The following is a 15,006-nucleotide window of genomic DNA, read 5'->3' as shown; positions in this document are numbered from 1 at the left end:
TCACGACAGATACGCCATTTAAGGGCACGCTAAGGTCATCACACAAAATGAGTTTCCTGCCGCCGTAAAGTTTTCCAATCAAGATCGTTTTTCTCAACTGCTTCGAGATAACTATACCTACTACTGATTGTTTACCAACAACCTCTGATTCTGTCACCTAGCTCCTTCCAAACGCACGGCACTTTCTCATCGTAAAACCTCATTAGTGACCGTTGCGAGCCAATTTTGGAAAACCATCAGCACGTGACCGCAAGGTACACCGCATTTGACAACACCTAATCCACAACGCCCAATGGCAATCCACCTGCTGAATATAACTGCATTCAACTAATTCTCTGACTTAGAGGTGGAAGGGCTGAAATGTAGATGGTACATTGATAGAAAGTAGTTTGTTTGTTTTGTTTTGTTTTCTTCCATCGCATTCAGTGTTCGTAAATTATGTATAAAAGTTGATTAATGATAACTCAATGGGGATTTTTGTATTACAGCATTACAGTATTGCTCAGATTGTCATTTCTACGCAACATTGATTCGTCCACCGTCATTATGCTGCTGGCTGCAGTATGTATTTGACAAAGCTTTGATCGGACGCGGTTCGATCAGCACCACCAGCCAGCGACGACGCCGATGACGACGTGACAAACGCTCTTCGAAGGGGGCCTTTTTCCCACCACACCGTCACCTTTGTTGGGCTAGTTATGTTAGAGACGACAGATAGACGCCCGTCGAGAAGATCTTCATTTTTGGGCGGCTTCAACGCAGCGTGCGCTAGCATCTAACGTTCAGTTCCGATTCAAATCTCGCCGCGTGCGCGTAACCGAGCCACTAAGCGTGAAGAAAGGCGTAAAGTCCAGCTGTGAAGTGGATAAAGAAATTGTGTGGAGAGTTAAGCTTAATTGTTGGGTGATCAATTTTCATAAGAAACAGAAGAGAAACAAGTGCGTGTCACTAACCTTGTGCAAATCTGACAAAACCAGAAGAAAAAAACAAAGTTTCATTAAGCTCAGTTATGATTGATTAGCTCCAAGAAGCAGACACAGGCTCAACGATGGATGTGTATCTGAAGAATCACGCCACAGCAGCAGCAAAGATCGCCAGTTTGTTCAGTTTTCTTTCGCCGGTAACGACCGTGATTCTAGTTATGATGGTTTGTGCAATCGTTACCTACAGGAAGCGAAGGGCCCGGCTGGTGTACCACATCAACAGGATTCCCGGCCCATTTATGTTGCCCATCATCGGCAATGGGCTGCATGTTTCCCTGGGGTGCAAGGATGGTGAGTTGATGGCTGAGAAGTAAATGATAATTAAGGACTGTTCATTTTATAAAGAGGACAACTTTGCAAGGCTATAAAAAGAAAACGCGTAGTTCAAATTTGAGCAGCCTTGGTTAGTTGTTCAGTACATTATATTAGCAGATAATAACCATAAATAAATTGGTTTAAAATTATTGAACTTCATAGAAATGTGGCAAAGTGTTTCGAGAGATCAATTTTTCAATTCCCAAAAACTAAAGATAAACACAAAATTACTGTAAAACATCGGTGTATCGTTTTTAATTGCAAAAAAGTGTTTGCCATGTTGCAGCAGTTTGAGTGATACATATTCTGGCAAAATATAAATCTAATCGGAATAATGGTTGTTGAGATATTAAAGTTACAAATTGGACTCGATTTTCAGAATAAAATTTATTTGTTAAACAAAAATGTATAAAAATATTAAATTTTGAATGTTTTCAATGGATCTAGTCGAAAGTACTAATAATGCAATTTCAAATGCAGAAAACCGCTTCTTGATAGCATTGTTGGCTTGGTTACTGTGCTTCATGGCAGTTACCGGAGATAAAACCGCTTCGTTCTATGAAGGTTCTTCTAAATAACGATGTACTCTATTGCAAATACAACGTAACAATGATGTCGAAAATAAAAATTAACATGTACTTATTTTCAAATAAGACATATAATCACATAGGGTCAGACCTTGCTGAAAATAAATAATAATAAGCTTCTCTAGAATCAAAAACTTGCATTTATGGAGCAAAAAGTATGCAATTTTTCATTATGGCCATCATTAAGTATTAAATTTATGATGAAGTATGTACTTCAAAGCATATTTTTCTTCGGTATCATTTAGAATGCGATTCTCTTCTATACTGGACAAATTTTGAACTGATTCCGTAGTGTTATTGCATCACTGGACTTAAATAAGTATTTTTTATCAATTTCATTGATAACAAGGCACCTCACTATATCAAGCTGTATAATGCTTGGTGTATTATTACTGACCAACTATTACACTCTACCTTTAGAGGAATAGTATTGGATCCCAACACATTGAAAAATTCATGAAAGTTTTAAAGTTATGTATGTGGAAAATTGTGTAGAATTTTGAGAAATGGGGTTTTATTGAGTTTTAACAAAAACCGCTTTAGTTCCATAACTAAGGACAATTTGTATAATGTTATATTTTTCCTACACTGTAGAATAGCTATGGAAATTTATGCAGAAAACCGATAATGATTTTATTGAAAAATAAAAAAGATATCACAAAAATAAGGTGTCCTCTTTATAAAATGAACAGTCCTTATAGTTGATGCTGAATAATAGGAATAATGTGAATTAACATTAACAACATTGTTATGGGGCTAAGCATATGCAATAGAAATAAACCAAATGATCTGACCGTTACAGCTATGACAAGTGTCTAGACTAACATGTGAAACGGGCGTAACAACCATTGCGGAATTCTACTTCTCCCGTCCCTCCTATGTGTATCCTCAATCATTCAATCATCATCAAGTGGAGCGGACCTGGTGTAATGGTTGGAACACTTGACTATCACGCCGAGAACCTGGGATCGAATCCCACTTCCGACAAACTCGCAAAATGTGAGTTATTCCTTCGGAAGGGAAGTACAGCGTGGGTCTCGAGATGAACTAGCCTAGGGCTGAAAATCTCGTTAATACTGATAAAAAAATAAAAAATAAATCATCATTCTTTCAGCAGTGAGTGGTAGAGCTGGTTTCCCTCTATCTAACGGGGAAAGTTTGTATAAATAAAATGAAATACGCTCATAATAGACGGGAGAAGCTGACATTTACAATGGTTGTTCCGCACTTCGTCAAGATTTTTACTTTTCAATTTATAACAATAGTTAAAAAGTTTGTGTGAAATGGTCTGAACTTATACTAATCGGCATTCGACAATTTTTTTATTTTTCTTAGAAAATTTGCGCTATGGGATGAACTTTTTGCATGGATTACAAAAATTCGCATGAAATAATCTAAATAATTAACTGGAATTTTTCTAGAAATTTGGCGTAATCATGATTTAGAAGTTTCCTCAATTTCACACGGATTCACGCAGATGTTTTTCAAGGAAGGAAAAAATGCTCCGAGGTTTAATTCTGAAATTCCTCAAGGGTTTTTTTTAGAAAATCTATTTAGGGATTTTCTCAAAAACTCCTCCAGGATTCTTTCCTTCAATTCCTGCAAAAAATTTTCATTAACAATTTTCTAGGGTATCGCGCTACTTGGGCGGTGGCTTCTATATTCGTCTGTTTTCCACTATAACTCAGTCAATTTTGAACCAATAGACTTGAAATGTTGTACACGGGTAGATACTATACCTATCTCACCACATTCCAAAAGTTGTGTCAATTGGTTCAAATTTAACTGGTTAAGTGGAAAACAGACGAATATAGAAGCCACCGCCCAAGTAGCGCGATTCCCTACGAATTTCTCCAGAGCCATTTTAAGGAGTTTCTCCAAGTATTTCTCATGAATTCCGTTAGCAATTTCTTTAAAAATTACTTCTAAAATTACTTAAGATTACTTCAAGAAATTTCCCAAAATTTCTTCTTGGAATCTCCACAGGTACTTCCAGTATGTGTATGTGGTTTCATGAAGTACTTTAGTGAAAATCCGTGGAGAAATGTATGAAAGAATATCTCGTGGAATCACTGAAGGATCCGCAAAAAAAAATTATAAAAAAAAAACTAGAAATGTCTTCAATTACCCCTGATGAAATCTTCTGAGGGGCTCCTGTAGGAACGCTTGGAAGAATTTCCTAAGGAAACGAACTTTTTTTCTAATTCTGAAAAAAAAACATCTATGGAAAGGATAACCTTCGCTGACATTCATGAAGAAATCCATGAACTACTGAAAGAGTCCCAGGAGATATATATGAAGAAATTTCTAAAGAACTTTCAGAAAGAACCCATGGAGGAATTGTTAGAAGATTTTTTGAGTAAATATATATTTAATTCCTACATAAATCCCTGAAGATATTCTTAAAGAATCGCTGGAGCTATATCATGAATCCGAGGAAAAATCCTGCGGGCATTCCAGATGGAGTTGCAGAATAACCTCATGGAGGAATTTCTGGAAACACTCCTTGAAGAGCTTTTGGTGGATTTCCTATAAGAATCTATTACTAATAATCCATTACTCAATTTCATGGCGGATTTGCTGAGAGAATTTCTCCAGGAATTCGGGAACATATTTTTTAAGAAATTCCTGAAAGAATGTCGGAAGAAACAATTAAATTCGTAGAACAATCTCAGGAGTCATTTACAAAGGGTTTTTTGTGTAAGTTTCGAGAAACTATTTTTAAAGAAATTTCTGAACTCCTCAAAAAAAAATTCTAAATGTTTCTTTTGAAGAAATCCTGGAGGAATTCCAGATTAAGTATATGGAGGAATACCCGAAGGATCACCTGAAGGAATCAATGTATGAATTTCTGTGAAAATCTCAGAAGGAATATCTGTTGGAATCACAAAAAAATCACGACTAACATTCCATGCAGAAATTTATAAAGGAATCCCTGAAATAATTACTGAAGGAAGCGATGAAGGGATTCAGAAGAATCCTTGAATTACTTTATTAACCTTTCAGGACGCACGCCATCAAGCAGCTGAAACTGCACCGCACTCGCGCTGTATACGACAAGCGAGGGTTTTTGGTAGTGTTGTACTTTTGACAAGCGTGCGTCCTGAAGTTACTGAAGTTATTTATGAAGGGAGAACTTCCATAAATTACTTCACGTTTTGAGAAATGTTGAAGAAAAGTATGACAACCCATTCACAAATTTCAGAAGTCCCATACAAAAAAAGTGTCATATGGGGACGGGGGTTGAAAATTGATATTTTTTATGTGACCTAATATCTGAACTTTCTAATAAATCAATGGATCAATTTTTGAATGTTCTCTAGAGAAATTCTTTGGAAAGTTTATGGAAAAACTGAATTCTTGGTTTTCTGAAATGAAAATCGCTGTAATAATGTCTGCACTCCGTGGATGATTTACTGGAAGAATACCCGGGGAAAATTCTGAAATAATCCATGGAGATTGGAGAAATTTCTAGAGCATAGAAAGTTTTCTAGAATAAGAATGGAGATTCTTCTTATGGAATTTCTGAAGAGTTTGTGAAGAAAGTCCTGGACAATTGTTGAAGGAATCCATGGAAAATTTTCAGAAAGGGATATCTAGAAGAATTCCGAAAAAGGATCTGGTTCGAGAATCGAATAATTCGCCAAGAATATCATACGCAATGTAATATGTTGCCGAATGTGCTTGTGGACCTCATGAGAGTACCGCCAATATTGTTATTAATAATTAGGGACAAGGTTGTTAACCCATTTACGCCCAGTGATTGATTTATAGATCAGATGCCTCGAATGCCCAGAGATCTATTTATACATCAGTAACTTTTACGATAACCGTGGATAGATGAGGCATGTTGGAAGACTGGTGTCTTCAGCAAAGTTGTTGAGGAGGGCAAGGATTCTCCGATAGTACGTTATTTAGTACGTATTCGCTCCACTAGGTGGCACTAGGGATTATGAAACATTTTGCTTTGATAGGGGTTGCGTCAACAGTCATTGCCAATACGAATTTCGTCTTCGGAAAATTTGATCAGGACATCAAGAGCTAGCCTTTGGTAAACTTCTTGATTCTAGGTTTATCCGCTAGGCGGTGCTAGTAATTCCAAAAAAATCTAAACTTTTGTATCTCGAGAACCAGACTACGTAGAAGAATTTCGTCTTCGGCAAAGTTGATCATGACTTCGCAAGCTATCCGACAGTGACCTAGTTGGTTCTAATTTTTTCCGCTAGGTGATGCTAGTGAGTCCTAGAAATTCTTAGCTGCTGTATCTCGAGAATCAGACTACATAGAATAATTTCGCCTTCGGCAAGGTTGATCAGGACATCAAAAGCTATCCGATAGTGAACTAGATAGTTCCAGGCTTATCGACTAGGTGGCACTAGTGAGTCCTAAGGCCAGTAGTACACAGGGTCAAATATTTGACAAGGAAAGAACTCAAGAAACAACATCAGTTTGACACTAATGAAAATTTGATCGAGTCAAACAAGATGTTTGAGCATTGGTTTCTTTTCGGACAAATATTTGACCCTGTGTACTAGCAGCTTAACAATTCTTAGCCGCTGTATCTCGAGAATCAGACTACATAAAAGAATTTCGTTTTCGAAAAAGTGGATCAGGACATCAAGAGCTAGCCGTTAATAAACTAGTTGGTTCTATGTTTATCCGCTAGATGGCGCTAGTGAGTCCTAAAAATTCTAAACTTCTGTATCTCGAGAATAAGACTACATAGAAGAATTTCGTCTCCGGCAAAGTTGATCTGGACATCAAAAGCTATCCGATAGTGAACTAGTTAGTTCTAGGCTTATCGACTAGGCAGCGCTAGTGAGTTCCAAAAATTATTAGCCGCTGTATCTCGAGAATCAGACTACATAAACGAATTTCGTCTTCGGAAAAGTTGATCAGGACATCAAAAGCTAACCGATAGTGAACTAGTTGGCTCTCGGTTTATCCGATAGATGGCACTAGTGAGCCCTAAAAATTTAAACTTCTGTATTTTGAGAATCAGACTACATAGGCCAATTTCATCTTTGGCAAAGTTGATCAGGACATCAAAAGCTATCCAATAGTGAGCTAGTTGATTCTAGGTTTATCCGCTAGGTGGTGCTAGTGAATCCTTAAAATTCTTAGCTGCTGTATCTCGAGAATCAAACTACATAGAAAAATTTCGTCTTTGGCAAAGTTGATAAGAACATCAAGGGTTATTCAAAAGTGATCAAGTTGATTCTAGGTTTATTGACTAGGTGACGTGAGTGAAATGTAGATTATAAGAGCCTAGACATCATTCCCTGTTGTGCATTTGGACGAGTCGGACGTGTGCTCCGTATCTCACCACGCGATAGACCTCGTAGAAGTAGAGTTTTTTCCCCCGCAATTGCGGAAGGTTTTTTATATCGTGCGTTCTCCTGCTTGTGCGAAGTGTAGTGTCGCAAGGTGGTATCCAGCGCAACGCGGAAGCGAGGTGCTTGCATCATCGTACATCAAGGTCAACGAATAATCGCATCCAAAAGTCATCATTATCGCCATCATCAGCCCCTCCGTCAACAAAGAGGACGGCGGCGACGGGTGCGAAGGCAGACGCGACGGACAGCTTTAACATCTGCCTGCCTGTGATAAATATCTACCTGCTCCGGTCAGATAAGTATCACTCTTTCGATACACTCTTTTGTCCGCCCAATTTGTTTTGATCGCTTTTGTCTATTGTATCCCCAGTCCACATTCGACCACGTGCTTTTTTTTTGACATCCATAACAGTGGTTCCCAAACTACTGTATACGGGTAAGGGTGTAAAAACTGTAAATAACAGAACATTTTTTTTTATTAGCTATTTTTTCTTTTTTTTTTCAATACCGTTTTTTTGCATCCTACAGGGTGCGCTAAAATAAACATAAGAATTGAATTCGTATATTAGTACAAGTTTTTTTTTTTTTTTTTGCTTTATTTTTTTTCTATATATTATTAACATTGTTTGGTTTACAAACCAAACAGTTGTCGTCCTAAGGAAGAAAGTGCACTGTAAATACTTTAAGGTTTTTCTCTTCCTCTTTTGCACTTTTGAGTTATTTTCCATAAATTTGTTTCCACATGGACGATTCGATTGGAGGCGAAACGCCTCCCAATGATATCATTGCTCGTACGCGGTTTTATCAGCCATCTTCGCCTGGACCTTGGGTTGTCTATTTCCGGCGCAAATGCAAACCATTGAATATGCTTTCGATTTCTCGAGAGCTGACGCGTAAGTATCCTGGGACCGTTATTCACCAAGTGAAAGCATCCAAGCTGCGTGTTACCGCACCTAGCTACAAAGCAGCAAATGAAATTGCTCAACACGAAGCGTTTACTGTTGAATACGCGGTCTATGTGCCAGCACGAGAAGTGGAGGTGGAGGGGAAGATCCTCGACGAAATGCTGACATGTGAGGACATCAAGACCGGCTTTGGTCGTTTCAAAAATAGGTCAATTCCTGATGTGGCTATCCTAGACTGTAAACGCTTATCTAAGGTTTCCATGGAAGGAAATAAAAAGGTGTACTCGCCTTCAGCGTTTTTTCGAGTGACTTTTCCAGGTTCCGTCCCCCCGGAATTTGTTGTAATTGATGGTGGTTTTTACCCAGTGCATCTTTTTAGGCCGAAGGTTTTTAATTGTACCAAATGCAAGCAGTTTGGTCACAGTGATAGCTTTTGCGACAACAAGCCCCGTTGTGGCAAATGCAACCAAGCTCACTTGGAGGACTCTTGCACACAGGAAGCGGAAAAATGTAGCTACTGTGGCGGAGATCCACACGACTTGCAAGTTTGCCCGGCTTACAAAAGACGCATTCGAAATGAGAGTCGCTCTATCATAAAGCGCTCCAAACAGACATATGCGGAGATGGTGAAATCTTTTAAAACACCAGATTCCGTGTCTGAATCAGCTGTCCCAGTTGAAAATCCCTATCAGGAGTTGTCTTCCGATGATCAGGACGATGGCGAAACTGATGAGGGTGGATCTCTTTCGGAGGTACACGCACCTGGAAAAAGGAAGTCATCATCTTCCCCGGGATTGCGCCGAAAGGTCTTTTTAAAGTCTTCCCTCAAAAGTTTGCCTAATGATAAAGGAGACGGGGTAAACTTAAAAACTCCGAAGAATCAGGTTCCTCTAGCTTCAGCTCCATGTTGTAGCAAGAACCTGTCACCCCCGTCTCCGCCTGTTAAATACACTTCAAAGAGAAATAATCGACAAGGTAGCAAGAAAAAAGCTACCAAAGTTCCTCGCAGTTCAAGCAAGCCTCCTAGACCCAAGCGAGGACTGTTTACTTTTAGGGTTCTCGTGGATCGCTTATATAATGCCCTCAGCCTTCCAGAAACATTAAGAGGCATTATTGATATGTTTATACCTACAGTAGAAGAATATTTTCGGAATCTGACACAATCATGGCCCCTCCTTGCTGCGATCATATCTTTCGATGGATAATTCATCAAGTGAGGTACAAGATATGATCACTGTGCTACAGTGGAACTGTCATAGTCTAAAACCTAAATTAGACCTGTTTAAGTTTTTGACTCACAACTCTGATTGTGATATATTTGCCCTTTGTGAAACATGGTTATCTTCTGAAGATGAACTCAACTTCCACGATTTTAACATTATACGCCAGGATAGAGATGACCATTATGGGGGAGTTCTTTTGGGGATCAAAAAGACTTACTCATTTTATAGAATTCCAATCGCGACTCATCCTGGCGTAGAAATCGTCGCTTGCCAAATAAACGTAAAGGGTAAAGAACTTTGCGTAGCTTCCGTTTACATTCCTCCAAGAATTTCAATTAACCGCCGTCATCTTTGGAATGCGGTTTCTGCACTATCACATCCAGTTTTAATTCTGGGTGATATGAACGCGCATGGTACAGGGTGGGGCGAACCATATGACGATAATAGAGCGGCCATTTTCTATGATTTGTGCGACGATTTCAATTTGAACATTTTAAATACAGGTGAAGTGACACGTATTGCATCTGACGGCAAAGACAGTCGTCTCGACCTATCACTGGGGTCAAGCTCACTATCATTCGATTGCTTGTGGAAGGTAATCGAGGATCCTCATGGTAGTGATCACTTACCCATTATAACCACTATAAAGCATAATAGTGAAAGGTCAGACCATCCAATTCAGGTTCCTTTTGACCTCACAAGGAATATCGATTGGCAAAAGTATGCAGAAGCGGTATCTTTTGGCATCGAATCATTCAATCCCCTCCCACCTTTGGATGAGTATCGATTCCTGTCTGAACTGATATATAAGAGTGCATTAGAATCACAAAAACGACGTGTTCCAAGTGCAACCTTCAAAAGAAGACCAGCCACACTAGGTTGGGATGATGATTGCACCCAGTTGTATCTTAAAAAATCTGATGCTTTCAAAACTTTTCGTAGGCACGGTACCTCAGATCTTTATCAAGAGTACGCAAAGCTCGAAAGACAGCTGAGAAACCTGCTGAAAGCGAAGAAGCGTAGTTATTGGCGACACTTCATTGAGGGTCTCTCAAGAGAAACTTCAATGACAACGCTTTGGAGAGTGGCTCGCAACATGCGAAACCGCTCTTCTTCTAATGAGAGTGACGAATACTCCAACCGTTGGATATTCAGCTTTGCGAAAAAGGTCTGCCCAGACTCAGTCCCAGCACAACCGATTTCTTGGGAAACATCCCCAAGAGACGGTTCTCTGGACAGACCCTTCACTATGCTGGAACTTTCTATGGCTCTTCTTTCATCAAACAATTCCGCTCCGGGACGCGATATGATCAAGTTCAATCTTCTAAAGAATCTCCCAGATATCGCGAAAAGACGATTACTGGACCTGTTCAACTCATTCATGGAGAACAACATCGTTCCGCATGAATGGAGACAGGTCAAAGTAATAGCTATTCAAAAGCCTGGTAAACCAGCGTCTGATCATAATTCATACCGCCCAATTGCTATGTTATCATGTTTAAGGAAATTGTTGGAAAAAATGATCCTATCACGACTCGATCATTGGGTCGAATCGAATAACTTGCTTTCAAATACACAGTTCGGGTTTCGCAAGGGCAAAGGAACAAACGATTGTCTAGCGTTGCTTTCAACAGATATTCAACTGGCCTTTGCGGAAAAGGAGCAACTGGCTTCAGTTTTCTTGGATATTAAGGGCGCCTTTGATTCAGTTTCCATAGGAATATTGTCAGAAAAACTGCACAATAGTGGACTTCCAGGAATTTTAAATAATTTCTTGTATAATTTGTTGTCAGAAAAACATATGAGCTTCAATCTCGGACAACTGACAACTTCCAGAATAAGTTACATGGGCCTACCCCAAGGCTCATGTTTAAGTCCCTTGCTTTATAATTTTTACGTGAAAGATATTGATAGTTGCTTGGAAGGACAATGCACGCTAAGACAACTTGCAGATGATGCTGTGGTTTCTCTAAAAGGCCCACATGCAGAAATGTTGCAAAGACCATTGCAAAATTCTCTAAATAATCTGTCAATCTGGGCAAGAGATTTAGGGATCGAGTATGCTCCGCAAAAAACTCAATTGGTTGTGTTTTCTAGAAAGCGGAACCCAGCCCAACTGAAACTCAATCTTTTGGGAATAGAAATCGACCAGTCTTTGACTTCGAAATACCTTGGGGTCTGGTTTGATTCAAAAGGCACTTGGGGTACCCAAATCAAGTATTTGGTGCAAAAATGTCAACAAAGGATCAATTTTCTACGCACAATTACCGGAACATGGTGGGGTGCTCACCCGGAAGACCTCATAAAACTTTACAAAACGACTATTCTCTCTGTTATTGAGTATGGCTCTTTCTGCTTCCACTCAGCAGCAAACTGCCACCTAATAAAGTTGGAACGAATTCAATACCGTTGTTTGCGTATTGCTCTCGGCTGTATGCACTCAACGCATAATGCGAGCCTTGAGGTCCTGGCAGGGGTGAAACCTCTCCAGAACCGATTCTGGGAGCTCTCGCTAAGGTTACTTATCAAGTGTGGAGTGAGCAACACACTTGTCATTGAAAATTTCGAAGAAATGCTCAGTCTGAACACTCAATCAAAATTCATGAGAATCTATCTGTTCTACATGTCATCTGATATAAGCCTACCAAGTTATAATCCTCCCCGTGTACACTTCACTAATGACAGTTCCTCTGTTAAATACGATCTGTCCATGAAACAAGCTATTCATGGAATACCAGATCAACTTCGATGTATATCTATTCCTCGCATTTTTAACGAAAAGTACCAAAATGTCAATTCCTGTAAGAGATTCTTCACTGATGGGTCTCGCATAAATGGATCCACTGGTTTCGGTGTTTTCAATGAAAATTTCACCGCCTTCCGCAAACTTCAGGAACCTTGTTCGGTTTATGTTGCTGAGCTGGCAGCAATCAACTTCGCTTTGGGGATGATTTCCAACATGCCCGTAGACCATTTCTTCATCTTCTCGGATAGCCTTAGTTCGATTGAGGCACTCCGGTCGATGAAACCTGTAAAACATTCATCTTACTTTCTTACACAAATAAGGGAGCAGATGGGTGCACTGGTCGAAAGATCATACAAGATTACCTTTGTATGGGTCCCCTCACATTGCTCAATTTATGGCAATGAGAAGGCGGACTCTCTCGCAAAGGTGGGCGCACAGGAAGGTGAGATCTATGATAGAAGAATTTCACATGATGAATTTTTCCATTTTGTTCGCCAGAGTTCTCTTCAAAGTTGGCAAAATGATTGGCGAGATGGCCAGCTGGGACGGTGGTTACATTCCATTATTCCTAATGTTTCTTTGCGAGTGTGGTGGTATGGTCTGGATGTAAGTCGCAATTTCATTCGCATGATGTCAAGACTTATGTCCAACCATTACTCGCTAGACGCGCATTTACACAGGATTAACCTCGCGTTGAGCAATGTTTGTACTAAGTGCGGTTCCGGTTATGATGACATCGACCACGTAGTTTGGCAATGCCCGGATAATGACGCCTCCAGAGCGCTACTTTTGGATACCCTTGAGGCCCGAGGTAGACAACCCTTTGTTCTTGTGAGAGATGTGTTGGGGACCCGCGATGTCACATACATGGGATGTATTTTCGACTTTCTTCGCTCTGCTGGTATAAAAGTTTAATTTGCTTGTGTTTTCTTCTCCAGTTTTTTTTTCTCTGTTTTGTCCTCTTTGTGTTACCAAGCTGCTCCTGGCCATCCGGAAAACCAAGTCCCACAACAAGTTGGTACCAACACCACAAGGCACCGAATACGCTAGCAAGATGCGATTCACCCCCGGATGAGCAGCAGTGAAACCTTTGGCCCAATCCTTACCCTGTCCATCCCTCAAAATGTGACCTTCTAACCTCGAGCTGCCACGAGTACCCTGGCTTCCACCCATTACTAACAGATATCATTAAAAAGTTATTACTCTGTATACTGTATACTATTAAGTACATAGAAAGATCCTCGGCTCCGTAAAGCGTTATACGCGATTGAGCCCCAAATAAACGAACTAGATAAAAAAAAAAGAGCCTAGACAACTTTTTTATGTTTTTTGTAGGACTGAAGTGGGCATTGTGCTGTTCGATTTTGTCGCATAGTACCTGTGGCACAAAAATCTATGTTGCTCAGTTTTACGAACAAATCATATGAACTGAAAAAGTTATCAAAATATACCACGGACTATTTGCGTCATCGACGATTTACAGCACTTTTGTCACAACTCTTATTCCGAGGGGTTGTGCACTACACCGCATGTTTTGTCACAGTACAAATTGGAATGGGTTTTCCTCATTTCCTGGGTTTTCCTCAGATACACTGCTTTTTAGGGTAACGGCCGTAATATCACATCATCATCGATGGATAGGTTCTTCCGAACACATACCATTTTTGAAAGTTCAAATTCACGATATTTATGATTTCCCGCACCTTGAATCCTAGTTTTTTTTCCGTATGGTCTTTAATAAGATGATTATTCGCAAATGATACTTTCCAGTAACAACAGTATAAAAACATTGTTTTGCATTGCATACTTAGTGTAGAATGGTTGATTCTAGCTTTGACCTTTGGTAGGCTTCAATAGAATGATTGCTGTTTACATTTTTATTGATTGCTCCCAGTTGGCGTCAGCAGCGAAAAGTGCAGACAAGAACCTTTGTAGCATCTAGTTTCCAGCGTTGACAGCCCGGCGGCGACACCATCGCTTGTATTCAATGCATCGTCTGTGCTGCCCATATTCGCATAGTCGATGTAAGCGCCACTGTACTGTTCAACATGCTTTTGGAATTTTAACAATGAATAAATATAAATTTCAAGATTTTTACCACGTTGACATCTAACCATGGGTTAGATGTTGTGATCTATTGAATAAAACTGGTCACAAATATGCACACGCGTTAGATATTAGCTTTTGTACGATGGCATTGTCAGTGGTGGTTACATCGACTATGCGAATATGGGCAGTGTGCTACTCTCGATTGTCAACTTTCTCAAATTTTCACCTCAAGCTCACGGAAGCATGGTAGTCAAGAACTGTTACACGCTATTTTTTCTCGCTCATCGGCTGTGTTGGCAACGCACAGAGCGCTGCAACACATGCACAAATGACCGAATGTGTTTAAAATGTGTGCGCGCCACACACATTCCATGTGTTCCCGGCCTCATACTCATTTTTGTGCGGCTCGGTGGAAACGGAACAGTCAAACGTCTCCCGAGCCGCGGCCAAACAGTTTGGCACATGTAAACATGAGGTGGATTTTCGGGATTTTTTCCATCGAAGAGCTGGAAAGCAGATGGAAATGGAAATGTTTTTGACGCATTTTCAACTGCTTCTGCTATTCGATGAAAATAATCTCTGAAAATCATGAAAATTGCATTTTTTTTTCAACTTCCCAAAACAAAAACAAGTGTGGAAGCGGATTCCATATTCCAGGCGTTCCACAGAATGTGTGTTTTCCACACATGGTGGAACCTTCACCCCCCAACACAGGAATGAGTAAGGCCCATGCAACACACAAAATGTGCGGCATGTAAAGAGGGTCGATTTGAGAGCGACCAACACAGCCGCTGTGTCGGTGTGAGTTAGCGTGTAAATCGTATGAGAAAATCACTGAAAACGTTAATTCAGTAACAAATTT

General features: G+C 39.9%; 1 protein-coding gene across 1 annotated transcript in view; it reads left to right on the top strand.

Moving 5' to 3' along the window:
* Nucleotides 1-460: 460 nt before the first annotated feature.
* The window catches only part of LOC109421988 (cytochrome P450 4c3), a 42,782-nt gene continuing 28,236 nt past the window's right edge, over nucleotides 461-15,006 (top strand). Inside the window, exon 1 of the mRNA XM_019696622.3 lies at nucleotides 461-1,274. Within this exon, the coding sequence (XP_019552167.2) occupies nucleotides 1,049-1,274 (226 nt within the window). The 5' untranslated portion in view covers nucleotides 461-1,048. The remainder of the gene's footprint in view (nucleotides 1,275-15,006) is intronic.

The sequence above is a fragment of the Aedes albopictus genome, chromosome 1 (assembly GCF_035046485.1).
Source record: "Aedes albopictus strain Foshan chromosome 1, AalbF5, whole genome shotgun sequence".
Taxonomy (NCBI): domain Eukaryota; kingdom Metazoa; phylum Arthropoda; class Insecta; order Diptera; family Culicidae; genus Aedes; species Aedes albopictus.
The sequence above is the reverse complement of the archived record's forward strand: the minus strand, read 5'-3'. Positions and strand labels throughout refer to the sequence as shown.